Below are 18,149 nucleotides of genomic sequence, written 5' to 3' on the forward strand. Positions count from 1 at the left end.
CAGAGCGCTGGTTACCTCGCTGTCCAGAGCGCTGGTTACCCCCACGTCCAGAGCGCTGGTTACCCCTGCTCCATGTCCAGAGCGCTGGTTACTACCCTCCCCGTCCAGAGCGCTAGTTACCCCTACATCGAGAGCGCTGGTTACCCCCGCTGCATGTCCAGAGCGCTGGTTACTACCCTCCCCATCCAGAGCGCTGGTTACCCCCACGTCCAGAGCGCTGGTTACCCCCACTCCACGTCCAGAGCGCTGGTTACTACCCTCCCCGTCCAGAGCGCTGGTTACCCCCACATCCAGAGCGCTAGTTACCTCGCTGTTCAGAGGCGGCACCGCTGACTCTAGCTCCACCCAGGAGGGCGGCAGGAAGGAGATGAAAGGGAAGGCTCCAGTCCCATCACTGGCCTTCTGAGGAGTGCCTGGAGGTGCTAAGAGGTGTTTCCCTCCCTCTCCTTATGTGGGTGGAAAGGATGTGCTTCCCCCTCAAAGCCAAGTGAGATAATGCCCCACAATCATCTGGCATAGAGACGGGGCTGCCAGCAAGAAGGAGCAAGTGGCCCTTCTGCTCGGAGGCTGCCGCTGAGCTGCACATCCCTGCACTCAGCCTGTGCTAATAAGGCGGTGCCCGAAGAGCTGGACAGGCACCGTCTGCATCTGCCCAGACGTGAAGAACGTGTGTCTCCTGCCAAGAAGGCTGGTTCCCTCCGAGGGTAGCTCCCTCAGAAAGGCCAAGGGATTTCCCCAACGAGATCCCTTTCTCAATGGTGGAACCAGGACAAGGACTTTTTCCAGGGGTGGGGGGCGAAGGGAAGCCATTGTAAATGCAGACGATTTCTCCCCCCGGGCTGAGGAGCACAGGGTTAGAAAGCAGCCTCTAAAAGCAGTGATGAATCTAGGACCGGAACTGCAGGGCGCTGCCCACCTCTCTCCACTGAGGAGCCAGGGTATCCCGACGTTCTTCTTGAACATCAGGTTTGTAGACAGATGGCTCCTAGGCCCCTGACCACAGAGGAAAAGGGTTCCATGGAAATAGGAAAAACAGCCCAAAAGGAGAGGCTGGGGACACAGGAGACTGGCTAGACTCTGCAACACACCATCTGCATGATGATGCGGACCTCAGTGCCCCAGAACCAGCCCCAGCAGAGCCTGGGCCCTGAAATGAGCACTGTCTCAAGGTATAGAAAACCCGGGGAGTTTGCTGTCACATAGTCTCCCCCAATCCTTTCTCTGGCACCGTAATCTACCTGAACTTCCACTAATAAAAGCCCTGGCATTGCTTAGCAGGGTTCCCAAGTGCCGTTTCCTAGACTCAAGGAGCTGCATGACCTCACTTGAGGAATGCAGGTGTCCTGGGACTGTGTCACGTTGACCTCAAAGGAGACCTAAGGGAAAAAGTCCTGGGCCTCATTTTTATTTTGTAGGCAACTTCCCACCGCCTTAAAGACTTTGAGCAGCAATGAGGGTGGGGAAAGGATGAAGGGAGAGAGGGAGGGAGAGAGGGGAAGCAAGGGAGAAGTGAAGGGCCATTGATTGGCTCATTCATTGGTCTCACCAAAACAGATAAATCAGACCTATTTTACTTAACCTGTGAGGTTACCGTGAGCATCAACTGAAATAAAAATGAAAAGATTTCTTAAAGTACGGAGCACATGAAGTTAGGGCCAATCTTAAAACCAGGTGAAAGTCTCTTAACTTTAACAGAGACAGTCAGCCGGGAGCGGTGGCTTAAGCCTGTAATCCCAGCACTTTGGGAGGCCGAGGCGGGTGGATCACGAGGTCAAGAGATCCAGACCATCCTGGTCAACACGGTGAAACCCCGTCTCTACTAAAAATACAAAAAATCAGCTGGGCATGGTGGTGCGTGCCTGTAATCCCAGCTACTCAGGAGGCTGGGGCAGGAGAATTGCCTGAACCCAGGAGGCGGAGGTTGCGGTGAGACGAGATCGCGCCATTGCACTCCAGCCTGGGTAACAAGAGCGAAACTCCGTCTCAAAAAAAAAAAAAAAAAAAAAAAGAGACAGTCCTCCTGACCAAAGCTATTTTTTTTTTTTAATTTAGCTTTGCCAGAGAGCCTGCGAGTGTTACAGGATTGTGAGGTCAGCCAGCTGCTCCTGTAGAATGCCGATGCATGATGGGAGTGCACACCGCCCTGCTCACGACCTCGTGCAGGAGCCTAGAGCTGGCTCTCACAGGGTGCAGGTGGCCACCTTGGCCACGCGCTCCTGTGCATGAGAAAGAGATGCAAGACACTCCATGCATCTGCTTCTACAAATTAAGACCAAATATATACGAGACATCAAAAGGACTTCCATCATGGCCTTCCAGGAGCAGGGGAGAACAGAGGAAAGAGCAAATGGAAACTAGGAAGGAAAGAGGATTGCGGCAGATCACTGAGGCAGAGGAAAGCTGAGTGGCCCTCCTGGAGGAATGTGCCATCTCACAGCTGTTAGGGAATTTCACATGGCAGAGGTTTTTAAACGTATAGATGGGCCTATTTCTGTCCGTTTGCTGGTTTGTTCGTTTGGCTATTTATTTTCTTCTCTTGGTAGGCATAAATGGAAATATCATATTTTCACATCCGATCTCCACCTAGATCCCAAATAGAATGAGAAGCCAGCCTAGTAGGTGTTGCTAGGGAACCAGGGGAGTATTGCCTACATCCAGCATGAGGAGGGAAGAAGGAGGACGACAGGCCAGGGAAGGAAGTCAAGTCCCTCAACTCAGCCCTGGGGGAGACAGAGTGAAACGCTGAAGCCTGACCATCCCTCCCTCTCAGGGAAAAGAAAGGCAGAGACACAGGGGCTATGGCACCCTTGACTCTTACATGAAATTTTGCCTAGGGCCAGCAGGACCTAAATGGGCTCATTTAGACAAAAGATGGAGTCCAACTAACAAATTGCCTTCATTGCATAATTGAAGAGCCAGTGTAAAAAGCCTACAAGGTCAAAGAGAAGTGTGTGTGCATTAATCAGACAAGCTGCCCCCTTTCCGCTTTTGCTCCAGTGCTGCCTCCCCATGAGGCCCTCTCTGAGCACTCTAAAATAGTGTTCCAAACTCCAGCCACCTCCCTCCTTCGGTGCATCAGCTGCCCTTTACCCTGCTCATTTATTTTTCCAAAGCACTTATTACCTCATACCACTCAATGTCATTTTCTTAGCACAATAATGACTCATTCTCTCTCCCTACCACTAGAATAAAAGCCCTCCAAGGGCAGGAGACTTGTATGGCTGGTTCACTCATGCACCCCAAGTGAACTGCAGTGATTCACATAATATGCCCTCAGTACACATGTGTTCAATGAGCGAACAGCGACTCCTTCATCTACCAGCCTCAAATCCTTTCAAAATCATGTTGAGCCATTGAGTTTAAAACGGGTTGATTAGGGAGACCTAGGGCCAGGGGTGAGATGAGATAACCTCAAGAAATACTTCTTAGGCACAAAAAAAAAAAATTAGAAAATGAACTTTTTTTAAGCAAATGTTTATTTATATCAAAATACAAAACATTTCTGAAGCAGAGTAATGTTACATGAGGAGCAATTAAATACTAAACGTCTTTTCATCAGTTTAACTTGCAACACTCCCGGGGAACCTTCACTGGCTGCACATCGCGTCATTTGATGTGCCTTCTTTTTTCTCTTTTGTTTGCTTATTCACTTGTTTGCTCATTTTGATTTTTAATTCAGGATATGAACATGCAGTGTTACTGGGGATGAGTTGGTTAGTACTTAGCAAGCCTGAAAATACCAGCGAGTGGAGCCTGGTGTGGTAGCCTGAGCTGAGGCAGGCTGCAGGTTCTCTTCCTAATTGAGTCTGGGGTGTCACTCCATTTTTAACTGGCAGGTCTAAGGCCAAAGGGATCACTGTCATCAGTAGCCAGGGCAGGCATTATTGCTTAGGGTTGTAGAGCAGGCGTGGCTTTGGGGTCATCTCCAATGGGGTCTTCTCAGCGGTTTGGGAAGAAGGAGCAGGGCAGTCTATAGGCCCAGGCCCAGGAGCAGGGTGCCCAGGGGCCCTGCAGGGAGAACCCTCTTACCCAGGAAACCAAGAAAAGGCTGGAGAGGAGAAGGCTCCTCCCACTCTTGGAAGTCTGTGATTTGGTGGCTGGGGGTGCCTGCCCATTGGAAGGGCTCCTTATAAATGCTTTGAGTTTGGAGATTTTGAGGGGAAAAAAAGCACCTGATTGAGAGTACAGCTGTTTCCAATATACCTCCCTTCCCTGATGGAGAAGGGAAGGAGGCAGGAAACGGGGGAGAGAGTATCTCCCCTTCATTCCCACACCGCCCCACTCCCAGAGCCAACCTGGGTCACCTACAAACTCCCACTTAGTACATTCACTTTGGCGTTGTGCACCTGTGAGCTCTCTCTCGCTCTCTCTCACTCTCTCACATACACACGCACAAGTACATACACGTATATATATGCATATGCGCGCACGCGCACACACACACACGCACACACACACACACACCTGGTTTCCCTGCAGAATCTGCTCAAGCAGGAGAAAGGTGTCCCATCCTCACCATCATCTTTTGCTTCCAAGGGTGCCCTTGGCCCACAGGTCCCCAAGACCCAGCCCCAGGCTTGGCACGCACTGGCATTCCCAGGCTTTTGAAAAGAGGGTGATAGAGCAGGCAGCTCCTCACACACAGGTTATACAGAGTGTAGAATATGTTTGTATAAGGCTTTGGTACAGCACCGATTTCGTGTTCTTATAGTTTGATTTCTAAGTTATCTTTTAGAAGAAAAAAAAAAGCTTACTGAAAAAATAGTGTTTTTATTTACTTTTGAGTTACATACCTGAAGTTCAAAAAGTAAGCCTCTAGTTGCCATTCAAGTTCACACTCGAAGGTGTTCTGTGTGCAGCTGTACAATTTGTTGGTTTGTCTTTAATATGGAACAAAAGTCAGCCAACCAATACCATAAAGTCAGCTGCCCATAACTCACTTTAACCAGTCCATACATACATACAGAAAAGAAAGAGAGAAGGAGAACACAAAAGCCACCCCTAAGTCACCCACCCCAAACCCCCAGGGAAAAACCAAAAAGAAGACAAAATACAGCAAGATAATCAGGAGCCAGTGGGAGGAAGGAGATTCAGCCCACCTGGCCTCTTCGAGAACAGCACCATGAAGCACCCTAGCGCAGTGATGTTGTAATACTCAACATTCAAGAAATGGAAACGAGGTTGGAGTGGCCTTCACAGGAAGACCTGGCATGGATCGGGGGTCAGCCCCAAAGAAAGTGGAAGAAAGAAAGAGTTCGAAATGAGAACAAGAAATCTCATGACGAAACTGACGGCAATATCCAGAAAAGAAGAACTACAGCAAGAGGCTGCCACGCACCGAGAGGTACAGAGTTTGTAAGGGGTCTGGGGGAGGTAGCATCGGGAGCCCCTCCCCACCCACACTGCCTGCTCACCCCCATCAGGTGAAACGGAGGAAAGAAGCTCATCTAAAACTTGCCTCCAGGTGTGTGATGGGAGAATTCTAACGGGCGATCAAAGTCCCTCCTCCGGAAGAGAAAACGCTGAAGGCCAAGGGCCAGGGGTCGCTGACGTGAAGCAGGATGTGGTCCCTTCGTGTCAGTGGCTGCAGAAAAGCCCCCTTCCAGACCCTCTATCAGTGGCCCCACACATGGCAGTTAGGAAATTAAATCTGAATGGGACTTCAAGACCTCTTGACACTGATATGTACGACTTAGTAAGTGGAGCGTTAAACTGCTGTTCTCCCCTAGCCAACAATTCCCTTTTCTAACACCTCGGTCGAACGTTCCAGAATCAAGACTATCCCATAAAGTACCCTCCTCCCAGTCCCTGGACTCTGAGGCCCCACCCTCCAATGTCACAGCCACCCCCCTACTGGCAGGAAGTGTGCTGCACAGGCTGGCCTCTTCCCCTACCTCCTCCTTTCAGACTGCCCAAGTGGGTGGACACGAACATCTACCGCAAAGAGGAGTAGAAGCACAGCAGAAATCCAAGACAAGGCCTCTTCCACAAGCTGTTGGTTGGTGACAACGGGGAAGAGGGACGGGCCCACACCGATCCATGGGAGAGCGACTCCCAAAGATCCGCCTATTCCCAACTCTTGCTCTATACAGCAGACAGAGGTAGCAAAACAAAAACAACTCCTCAGATACCCCCGCCTTCTACCAAAAGGGAAAAGCACCAAAATTCAATGTCCATTCCGCTATGTGGGGACCAAGGAACATGTCCCAAGCATGGGAAAGAGCTCAGGCTCCTGGCAGTGGCTGTGTGCCGTAAAGCCTCCTTCAGAACACACTCATCCACCTGTCACACCAACAGATGCCACAAGCGGTTACCAGGCCTCCTCCTTACTCCACATAAAGCAGATTCAATGCCCTCTCCTCCAAGTGCCTTTGGGAAGGGCTGGCTCTTCAGAGAAGCTGGAGGTCGCTGTTGGGCTATCCTTTCCCCTCTGACGCCCACCCTTACTTCATCTTGCTGAGCAGTAGGGCAGACAGGTCACAGGGAAGCAGTAACATCCCCTCCATGCTGTAAAATTTCAAGGTAATGGCTATGGCCCCATCCTCCCTTCCCTCTGCAAAATAAAGAGTCCCGTTGGAGGCTGAGGAATGGAATGGTGACATGCAGGCCGGTGGCTCTCCCAGACCTTGATGCTGCTGAGGACTGAGCCTTGGGCTGGCCCTGGTGGGAGGGCGAGCCCAAGGGCATGCCCATGGTGCTGGAGCAATTTACTCTGCTGGTTGCATTGGCCCAGAAGTCGGGCAAAGTCCACGGAGAGAGAGGAGATGATGGGGTCTAGGAGCCAAAAGAACGGTGATGGAAGCCTCCCTACAGAGACTGCTGTCCTGGGAAGGGAACAGAATTTGCAGCTCTTCTTCTTGCTCAATCTCCCTGAAAACTCTTACGAGAAACACCCAGCTACAGGAGCCTGCAGGAAAGATCAGTCAAGGCAAGGATGGACACACTGCCAGTGGCCCTGGCATGGGGCCCTTCCAGCTGCGTAGACAGAGCCCATTTCCCATCAGCATCCTCAGAAAGTGGGAAATGTTCTCAGCAATTAATCTGGGGACCCGAGGGCAGTGCCTGAATGAATGGCAGGGCCTCACAGGTCCATGTAAGGATCAAGAGTTAGACTCAAGCTTCACCCCAACCTATTCTTCCCATAATGCCCCAAAACTGCCAAGCAAGCCCTTCTCACGGTGAAGACATCTGTGTTCCTCCAAGGACCGATTTCTGTAGACAAGAGCTCTTAGGGAGTGCCACATCTTGGTTAGGAAAGGGGTTCGTATTGCCCTTTGCTGAGTGATAAGCAGGAATAAGGAGCCGAAAGGTTGCAGTCCTGAATCTCTCCTCGCTGCCTGCACCATCTGGCCCAGCACCGGCTTCAAACACATCACTCTGAGCTCCCAGCAAGTCAGGAAGGAGCTAGCACCCAGGAGACACTTGCTGAGGCTCCAAGGCAGGGCCCTTGCATATGTATGAGGTCTGGAATTTATTTGCTCAGAGAGGTATTCTTCAGGGCACACTGCTTCCTGCTCAGATACAAGTGAACTCCTGCTCCCCAGAATCTCCCATTCTGGGTCCAGTTCTGCCAATACATTATTAAGTTCTTTAAGTGCCCGGCTGGAGGCCAGAAAGAAGGACCCACTAACACCCATTCTCCCAATCCTGCCCGAGGTTAATCTCTCACTCCTGATCCTCCACTCAGTGTCCTAGGATTGGACCATCCCATTTGCAATGGCACTTTATTTTCCAGTTAAGCGAGACCCCATTCTAAAAAAAAAAAAAAAAAAAAAGAAAAAAAAAAAAAAAAAAAAAAAAAAAAAAAAAAAAAAAAAAACTGAAAAAAACATAGATGACATATTTATAGTATATATATCACATATCACATTCACACTGGCTCTAAGAAGCTGCAGTGACACTACCCAGGGCATGTGTTTTCCAAGACCAAGTCCATGCAGCCAGCCTGGCAAATTCTCCCACTGCCATGCCTTCTAGGAGCTGTCTGAGCTACAGTGCTACAAACCAAGACAGGTGTCACTGTAGGTCCCTAGGTAGTCTCAACCACCTGCTTTCTAATGCTGCAAAGCTGGGTTCTCTGAGAAACTGGGTACCTTCCCACAGTCACATGGGGACAAAGTCACAGTTTTCATCTCCTCCTCAGTCTTGCCCCGTCAAGCACCTCTGCAAAGAAGTCCAAGTCAACATCCCTCCCAAGTGGCAAGAGACGCGTGAATCCTGGTTCTTTAGGGCTACCAGATCCTGCAGCTCCACACGACCTTCAGCCGACTCGTCCTTCCTGCAGGTGGGTTATTTGTTTTGTTATTTTACAAACTTTCCCTATATACGCATTTCCATCAGAAAGACCCAGTCACCTCTGAACAGAGAGAATATCAAAGGAAAGCAGGGAAGGCGGCGGCATCAAGGCATGAGCTGGCATCCCAGGCTGCCTGGGAGGTTAGCACTGCTCTAAACATCTCTAAGCACAAGTACAAAAATAAAGCGAACTATGACTTCATATAGATATAGAGATATAGAGATAGGCTTTACATAGGTTTTCTATTTATATGTCTGTGCAGAGGGCACAGGCCCTGTGCATCTTGCGTGGCACTCAGCCCTTGCCCTCCCGCTCCCCACGCCCCATGTGTGCCACTCGCCCGAAGATCCTGGTCACCACAATTGCCTCTGATCCTTGCCCCCCACATACATTCCCTTCTCTCCTTAAAATAGAACCAATTCTGTAGATTTATATAATTTTATGTACAATCTCCATAAAAAATACACTAAAGATGTTGTATCACTAATTTGACCCTCCTACCAAAACTACCAAAACAGAAGTTGTCTAGCAAAGGAGCCAACCAAAGGAGGGTCTCCTGGGCCTGACGCTAGGCAGACAAATCAGCGTGTCTGTACAAATCTCTCTCACACACACCACATACATGCACACCACATCACACACACAGACACACACCATACACACACAACACACACACAAATGACACGCCACACCACACACACACACCACACACACGCATACCACACACAACATACACATCAAACCACCCACAACACACATACCACAGATACACACTGCATCACACACCCACATCACACACACATACCACAGAGACACACTCACCACACACACACCACACACAATACACACAACACACCACACACAATACACACAACACATACCACAGACATATACCACACCACACAATAAACATACCACACTACACACAATACACACACATCACAGACACACCATACACAACACACACCCCAAACCACCCACAACACACATACCACACAGATACACACATCACACACATATACCACAGACACACATACCACACAGATACACACCCACATCACACACATATACCATAGACACACATACCACAGACATACACACACCACACACACCACACACACACCACATACAATATACCACACACAAGACACACAACACACCATACACAACACATACCACATACATACACTACACCGCACATAAACACACACCACACACAATACACACACAACACAGACTCACCACACACACGCACACCACACACTTACCACATATGCACACCACACACAACACAGACATGCACACCACACACAGATACCACACACACACCACACATAATACACACCACACAGAACACACACACCACCACACAGACACATGCCACACACAATACACACACCATACACACCAAGACCACACACACAGTACACACACCACACACCCACATCACACATTACATACCACACAGAAAAACACACCACACACACCCACATCACACACCACACACACACACTACACCACAGACACCTCACATATACAAATGTAGGTATCACACAGCCCACACACCATACCACATACACCACACAAACACAAACCACACACATACCAGATACAACGCATGCATACACAAAACATACAAACAAGCACACCACGGACACATACATCATGTGCACGCACACACTTCACTTACTAGACAGCTGGCTGGGGGTTCAAAACCAGGGGGGCAACCTGGTGCCTGCAGAGGGACACGTGAGACAATCCCCTTTCTCCGCCGGCCAGGGCACACCTCTCATTCGTGGGAGGCCATATAAATCCTCGTTAATAGAGTGGCTAACAATTTCCCTTTCAAGAACTGCAAAATGACCGTGAGGAGGTCCATCCCCTGCACTAGAAATACAGTTTCACCCACCGCCAGCGTGAGGAGGGCTGGGCACTTGCCCCTTCCATGACTTATGTGAAAACCCCACACGTGGCCGAAAAGAATACCCGTAGCATTTCTAAGGCCAAAAACCCAAGTCCCCCTCCCCGGCCCAGCCCCCTGCCCTCCCAGATCCCCTGCCCCTCCCATCACCTCCCATCTTAAACCATGCCCATGTTCACGATCCCTGGAGTCATACAGAAGTGGGGAAAGAAGAGAGGGGAAGGGAAGCTAACTGCTGTGTATATGGGGTGGCGAGGGAGAGTCTGCCCTAGTTCCAAAAATAACTCCGGGAAATCCAGTGCCACGGAGAGGTAGGATTGGTGGAGCGCACTTTAAGACCCGAAAGAAAGGCAGGCCCAGGCAGCCATTCATGTTCCCATCTAGTGCGATGGGAACGGTGACAACCAAAGACCCAGGGACAGAACTGTCCAACCTAGCTCTCCCAGCCAGGGCTCCAAAGCTGCCAGCTTTTCACCAGCTCTCATCCAAAACCCTAACTACCACTACTGACCCGCTGCAGAAGACAACACCCATGTGATTTTAATGACTGGCCACTCTTCCATCAGAGTATCTGGCAACCAAGATACCCGGACTCTTCTTTCTCTAAGATGTGGGCAGCTGTTAAAACCCTCGTATGGATGCTTCATTTGTCGTCATCCTACACGGGAACCCTCAAGGAATGGTGATGTCATTGGACCAGATTCAATCTGAGTGTTTTTAAAATGAGGTTGGTAAAATCTTCCACCTTCTTGGCAACCCAGCACACAGAACATCTGGTGGGGTTATTATGCTTGCCACTAAAAGGTTTTGAGAGTACAGACAGGGACTCAGAAGTAAGGCTTGGACCAGTGCAGATTCACTCGCGGTCGGAGGGAAGGGTGGTGGTGGGTATCCCTAGCCAAAGAGCAAGCTGGTAAGAGTGAGAAAGTCCAATCTGGGCTTTGATCCTTGGTTTACTGACTTCTTCTAAAGAAGAGATTTTTAATTCTGCCTCTTAATCTAAAAAGAAGCAGAGCTGGAGACATTAAAGAGAGAAGAATGGCTGGTCAAGCCAAGAGTTTCAGGTGAAACTCTTTTGCCCTCCCACTTCAACCCCAGACTAGTGACTTTACCCTATCAAAAGAAGAGAAAGTAAAGAGAAGGCCTCATGAAGCCACTGTGCAGCCTCATGGCCTGAAGGAGGCCTCTATACCTCAAGAGGAAAGGGTGATGAAGGCACGTCAGGCTCCAGTTCCTCCTCTCCATCACCATCACCATCACCAAGGCCCACAAACATTTCAGCTTGTGGGCAGAGAGGCAACCCGCCACTGCAGCTTATGAAAACAAACATGTGAAGCTTGCGAGAATGGAGCTTCCTTCTCCACTGATGAAGAGCTGGAGATCGGATGGGCATCTCAAGACAAGTCTCTCAGCTTTGGGCCTCAGGAGCCCCCAAAAACAAATAAAGTTGAAATACAATGTAAAGATGTTCATGTTTGGTTTGGGCACTTAGTGTTAGAGACTAATTCTAGAAGAAGCAAGAAAGGTCTAGCTAAGAAGCAAGACCTCTCCCAACATCCAGTCTGGGTCCACATGCAGGACCCCACCCCACAATCTGTCCCTGATGCCTCGGTCCCCTTCCCACACATCCTGCATGGCCGCCACTCCCCAGCCAGAAGCCCACCAGGGAATCATTCTTCGTCATCTTGGGATGATACCCCAGCGTATACCCTGCACCCTTACAAGTAACTAAGTCATCACATGCCTCCAAGAGATGCTGAGACTTGACGTCCCCTGGGGTGGTCTCGCCATCCTAACCCATGCCTGACCTCACCCTCTGTGCTCCTTCCAGTCTCCGCAACACCTGTCAAAGCACACAGGCTTCCCCTCCACCCTCCAGTTCTCCACCTCCTCCTCCTGAAACACCCCTGTCCCATCCATTAACCTAGTCAATCTAGAACTGGCCAGTAAGACACCCCTTTAGCCCTCTCCCCAGAGCAGCACACACAGCCACGTGGGGCTCTACATACCACCTATTAGAGCCTGTTTCACTTTATCTGAAGAAGATACCCAGGCAGGGCTGGGTCAGAAGCCCTGGTGGGAATATGCACAGCTCCTACAAACTGCTGCAGAGGCTGGACTCACAGGGCCCCCCATGACCTGCTCAGCTCCATCCTCTGACCCTTCCTGTAGCCCCCCAACCATCCCTGCAGTGCCCCCAAAGCTCCTTTACATGCAAGCAAAGCAAGCCCAAGATTAACCATTAGCTTTTCTTTTCCTAGGTTTCTCTACATATTAATAAAATGTACTTTATGTACAACTCTTCCCCCACCCAACCCCCAAGCCTGGAAAAGGCTTTTGCTAACAAAATGGGAAGAAACAGATTCCAGCCACGCAGTCTTCAGCCCTGGAGATTCAGATCGTGGCCAGTGCCAAAGATGCTGGAGGCTCCGTGAAGTCTGCTTGTCCCCAGAAGCTACTATTTTGTCAACCTTGTCCCCCACCCCAAATAAAGTCAGAAAAGTTCACATTTGAACCTTAACCTAGTTTCCTCAGCATGAAAAGGGCAGAGGAATAAACAAATTAAATCTGCTTAACCCCAAATATTTTAGACCACAAATCAAAAATAAAGATAGAGAACAGGGAAAAATATCAAGAAGTACTCCGCTCTCAATCCACCTGGCTTCAGTCTTCCCCCAAGAGCATGGTTGTGGGACTAGGCCACCTGAAAGGAGGGCACAGACCCTGTCAGCCTCCTGGGAAAAAGGCATCCTTCCTGTTAGAAAGTAGGATCTCAAAAGGCCTGTCCTACCCAGAGTCTTTTGAGGGAAGCTGCTTAGAGCCAGGCTGGCAGCAGTCAAGGCCACTCCCGGATGCTGGACCCCGGGCCACCTCAACAATCCAGCACAGGACCCCACTCGGCACCAGGGAGCCCATCGGCAGCCCGCCAGGAAATCGAGACAGACTTCACCTCCCCACCTCGTCATATGTCTTATCTCCCCACACATGCACAGGCACCCCGAAGAACCGTTTCACCCTCTTCCTGGTCTGTGGGTCACCTGACATTACAATAGCCACAGTTCCCGGCCACAATGCAGAAGGAAAAGGCAAACAGACATCTGAGATGCAGGAGCAGGTTTTCATCGGAGTCACTTCTACTCCAAGGCCACCAGACCATAAAAGGGGAAGTTTGGAACTCGTAATCTCTCACAGAATGAGCACAGAAGTCCTAAGAAGCTGATTAGTGGTCACTGCCATTGTTCAAAGGCAGACTATGGAGGACACTGGTCCCTCAAGGTGGCTATACCCCCATCACGCACACGTTCACAACCACTCTGTCACACACACCCACACCCAGCACCTAAGCTGTGCCTGTGGCATCTATACCCTCTATCCCATGGAGAGAGGGGACCGTGTTCCATCAATTTCCACTACAAGTCCATGGGGTGCAGGACGTCTCCTGGCCTCCGAGGACACTGTCACAGGAGGAAGCCCTCATGGCAGCAGAATGAGCTCCAGGCCACTGAGAGATGGGTAGACCTCATGTCCTTGCCTTAGCCCAGGGAAGCCACAGCACAGCGGCCACTCAGTGACCAGCAAAAGCACAGCTCCCCATGTTGGGTCTACGTGCTGAGGTCACGGGCACTGTCAGAGGAAAGCAGGAGTCAGCACCTTGGTTAGCATGGGGGGTGCCCTGGAAGGCACAGCCACAGCCTGAGCGTCTTAGCTCCTCATCACGTCCGAAAGAAGCAAAGCCTTCTACCTCATCATCTCCTCTTCTTTTCTCACCTGAGGGCTGGAATTCCCAGATGGTGCTCAGAAAAGTTGGCCAAATGCATCCTGAAGGCTGACCACCTGACGCCCATATCCCAGTCCATCCCAGGGTCTGGCTGACCCTCCTGAGCTCTGCAACAGAGAAATCCCACACTGCCAGTGCACAGAGACCACACGCCAGCCCACAGGGGGCCCGCACCTCCTACCCCAACATCTCAGGTAAGCTGGGTCCCATCATCCCCCAGGAGAGACGGCGAGTGAGCCACACAGCACGGCATGGAGGCAGAGGGTTTGCTGCCTTGAAAAAGAACACAAAGAGTTGTACGATCCTCCCTCTTGCAGGGCGGCTGCTCAGTGGTCAAGTGGATTCCAATGCTCCAGAGATGCACATCAGCCCGAAGGCCCAGGTTCCACCCCGAGCGTGCATGGCCCAGTCTCAGAAGCCCCTCTGTGCCTCTCTCACCACGACCCCTTCAGATGTGTTCAGAAAGGAACCTCGGTGACATGACTTGCACGGTAAACCTCAAGGGTGGGCTGGTCCTCAGCTCCCTGGGTGAAAAGAAGGACCAGGGCCTGTGTGGCAGAGAAGAAATCCATCCCCTAAGATGGAAATGCCAAGAAGAGACAGCAGCCATCCGAGGCCCCATCCTGCAAGGTCACCGGGCCAAGCCCGTGGCCGCTGCATAACACCAGCAGAAGCCATCTAGTGCTGCGTGGCTCATGTCCAAGCAGGGAACTCGGGAGAGGTGGGTGCCTCCAAACCCACCAAGACAGCAGCACCGAGAAGGAAATACTTCAAGGAACCTTCGTTCTAGGCCAAGCCAGAAGGGGGATCCTACACAAGGTGGGGGAGGGGCAGGTCTGCCCTCTGCCTCGCCCTCGGGGCCTTCTGCCCTGTCCTTGGGCAGCACCATATCTTATGGGCAGAGAGACATCTTAGTGGGAAGATGACCTCACGAGGCTTCTGGATGCTAAGAGTTTGAACCAGGACAAGACTTTGGCAGAGGAAGAGTCAGTGCCCAGACCCTACTCATCACCCCTCCTACCTTCATTCCTACACCTCAGCCACAGAATAGAACTGGGCAAAGAGGGCGGGATCCAGAGTGTCCCATGCCCCAGCAGCTGAAGGTGCCCCAGCTTCACCTGGGCCCATCCTCCAGGAGCTCGGGTCCAAGGGCAGAGGAAGGCCCCAGGGCAGAGAAGAGTCGGCAGGCAGCACGTGGTGAGTATGGGAAAGCCACAGGCGGCTCCGCACAAGTGGTAATTAATCAATCTGGAGAATTAGCTCCCACAAAAGGAAAGGAGGATCCAATCAGCCACTGTGGAACAGCGCTGCAGAGAGTGCTGAGCCGGAGACGGTATAAATAGAGCCGGCAGCTTGGAGCCAGCACAGGTGGCTCCGCAGTGGGGGAGACTTTGGCCACAGAGCTCGCAGCCTGGCTGGGTGGAAGGGTGCCGCTGGATGAGCTGGATTGTGCACCAGGGGCTTGTTTTAGCCCCACGGCTGAGTAGCCCCTGCTTCTGCAGCATGAGCCGCGCTGGAAGAAAGATGAAGGTCTGGCTGCCTGGCTACCCCTTCTGCACCCAGGAACCAGAAAATAAAGGCTTGAGTTTAGTTCTGCAGTAACTCATTGCTGAACCCCACAGAAGGCAGCCAGTAATCACAGCAAGGACCCATTTCTGTTCTGGGTGGGAGAAGGTAGGAGACAAACAGAGAATTCAGCTGAGAGGCATGGATCCTGTTTCGGGGAAAGAATCCCCCAAGACAGATATCAGGCACCTGGCCAACGCACAGCCAGCCCCGCTCACAAACCCCCGCTGGCCACTGCCTTCCTCCTCCTGCCTCCACTGACTGCAGAGAGCAACAGCACTTGCCTCAATGTACATATATATACACATAGAGAAACCCACACACTACAGACATATGCATCTGTATCTACATCTATATATATGTGGGGTGTGGAAGATGGACGTTAAGTCCAGCCCTCTTCCAGGACTTGAAAAACTAAACAGAAGCAGAGCAGTAAAAGCCATTGCTTTCCTCTTCACTTCCAAAGACAGTGGAAGAGATGAGAAAAATCAATCTAGCAAAGCAAAGCAGGGGGCAGAGGGGAGGAGACAGGTGTCACCCAGTCTCCAATCCACTTCCTGACCTCAACCCACAGGAGGTCTCCTGCCCTCCGTCCTGAAGACAGGTGGCCAGGATCTGGAGGGAGACGCCCACTCTAGCAAAAGAGCGGGCACGCAGGACAAAGGTCTGGGCCGCCCTTGGCAGGCGGAGAAGGACACGCCCCCACACGGTGGCCCTCCCTGCCTGAGCCCAGCAACCTTGCCCAGGGGACACCTAGAGTGAGGTGGAGTCACAGCAGAGTGGCATGGCCTGGGTCATCGTGGTCCACACTGTTGAGAATCGCTGTCTGGTCTTCCGGAAGCTGGCGGTGGCACAAGTCTGAGAGCCGGGCAAAGGGGTCAGGACGAGAGTGTCTCTTCTTCTTTCGGAGGCAGACAGCTTCGTCGGGCCACAGAACCTGAGAGCTGGGAAGCTGCTGAGCCTGGGAGGCAGAACCATCTAGGCAGAAGGGAAGAGGGACACAAAAAAGAAGAAAAGCAAGCAGGTGAAAAGGAAGCACGCAGCCTCACTCGCCTTTTCCACCTGCACATGTTCTGGGTTTCTAATGCTAAAACAAAGGAATCACCTGAGTCTGGAGATACCAGGCCAAATTGCTGCAGAGAAACCACCTTCTTTACCACTAAGGCAACCAGCGACCTGACCCTGCTACTTTCACTGGAATAAGAGTTAAGAAAGTGGGATGGAGAGGATTTTCTTTCTCATTCATTTCTTTCACAATCAGTCTAAACATATTTCTTTTAGTGCCTCTTGAGTACTAAGCATCATTCTAGATACTGGGGATCAGGAAGGAATAGGTGGGACTCAGGACTCTTTCTTATCTGCCCCAAGCAGTGACCAGGTTTATACAAGATTTTAATTACATGCAACAGTCAGGCCTTGACCCTTCCTGGACTGCCTGGGTCTCTCCTCTGCCTCATGCCCCTTCTGGGGATTAAGCAGGAACACCTTTGCTATCTTCAAAGACTACGCATTCATGTTAGGGTGTGGAGGAAGAGACAAACTGTCAAGATTTTTAAAATACAGAAATAAAATTTGCAGTTACTGAAAAAACTACAAAGATAAAATAGGGTCAACTAAGGCACTACTCCTGCTCCTTAAAGGGTTAACATTTGAGTTGAGTCTTAAGAGAAGTCTTATGAGCCTTCCACAGATGTGAAGGAAAATTATTCCCACCAGAAGAAACAGTATGTGTGCAAGCCCCAAGTTAAGGGTAAATGTGGCGTGTCCCCGATACAGAAGGGAGGTCATCTCATTTGGAGAAGAGTGAGGCAAGAAAGACAGGCAGGGCATCTAGGAGCTTGAAATCTGTTCTGGTTATGATGGGAAACTTCTGGAAGGTTTTAATAAGAAGCGTGTGTGTGTGTGTGTGCTCGTGCACACACCTACACATGTGTGCTCACGACTAAAAGAGAGGATGCTGGTACATGCCCTACAGCTCACTCTGGTGGCTGTGTGTGGAATCTGCGGTGCAAGGTACAAAGCTGGGGCCGCAGCACTAGCTGCAAGGTACTGCGGTCGTCAAGGCGGGACAGACAGTGACTCGGAACACAGAGTTAGCAACAGAGACAACAAAGTGGCCAGATTCAGGATGTGTTGCAAAGGCTTAACTAACAGGCCTTACCTAGTGGACTGGACATAAGATGTGAAGGCAAGGAAGAGTCTGGAATGAAGGGGCCTCACACCCCAGTAGGTACCAGTGCTAGTCACTAAACTGAGGAACAGCTGAGGAGAAGCAGGCCTGGAGAGGCTGACCAATAACTCTACTTTAGACATCAAGGCATATGAAATACCCAAGTGCATGTCCAACTGGCAACTGGAAATATGAGCCGTGACCTCAGGGAAGGGACCTGGGCTAAAGGCAGACATTTGGGAGATGCCAACATAGACCTGGTAACGGAACCACTGCCATCAAAACAAGTGAGAAGGCAGACCTCTGATGTGACTTTTTTTTTTTTGCAATAAAGAAATACATAAGTTATATATAAAATATATGTTGATGAGTCATAAATGAGTTAATGGGCTTAAATGGGTTGAAAATGCAGCTTTGA

The 18,149-nt window shown here is 50.7% G+C and overlaps 1 protein-coding gene across 3 annotated transcripts in view; it reads right to left on the minus strand.

Annotated features, from left to right (window-relative positions):
* Positions 1 to 11,695: 11,695 nt before the first annotated feature.
* IGSF9B (immunoglobulin superfamily member 9B) overlaps positions 11,696 to 18,149 on the minus strand; it is a 50,253-nt gene continuing 43,799 nt past the window's right edge. For all 3 annotated transcript variants that reach the window (XM_017509044.2, XM_017509045.2, XM_017509047.2), the window contains one exon: positions 11,696 to 16,539. In XM_017509044.2, the coding sequence (XP_017364533.1) occupies positions 16,331 to 16,539 (209 nt within the window). In that variant the 3' untranslated portion in view covers positions 11,696 to 16,330. The remainder of the gene's footprint in view (positions 16,540 to 18,149) is intronic.

This window comes from Cebus imitator, unplaced genomic scaffold, assembly GCF_001604975.1.
Source record: "Cebus imitator isolate Cc_AM_T3 unplaced genomic scaffold, Cebus_imitator-1.0 Scaffold405, whole genome shotgun sequence".
Classification (NCBI taxonomy): domain Eukaryota; kingdom Metazoa; phylum Chordata; class Mammalia; order Primates; family Cebidae; genus Cebus; species Cebus imitator.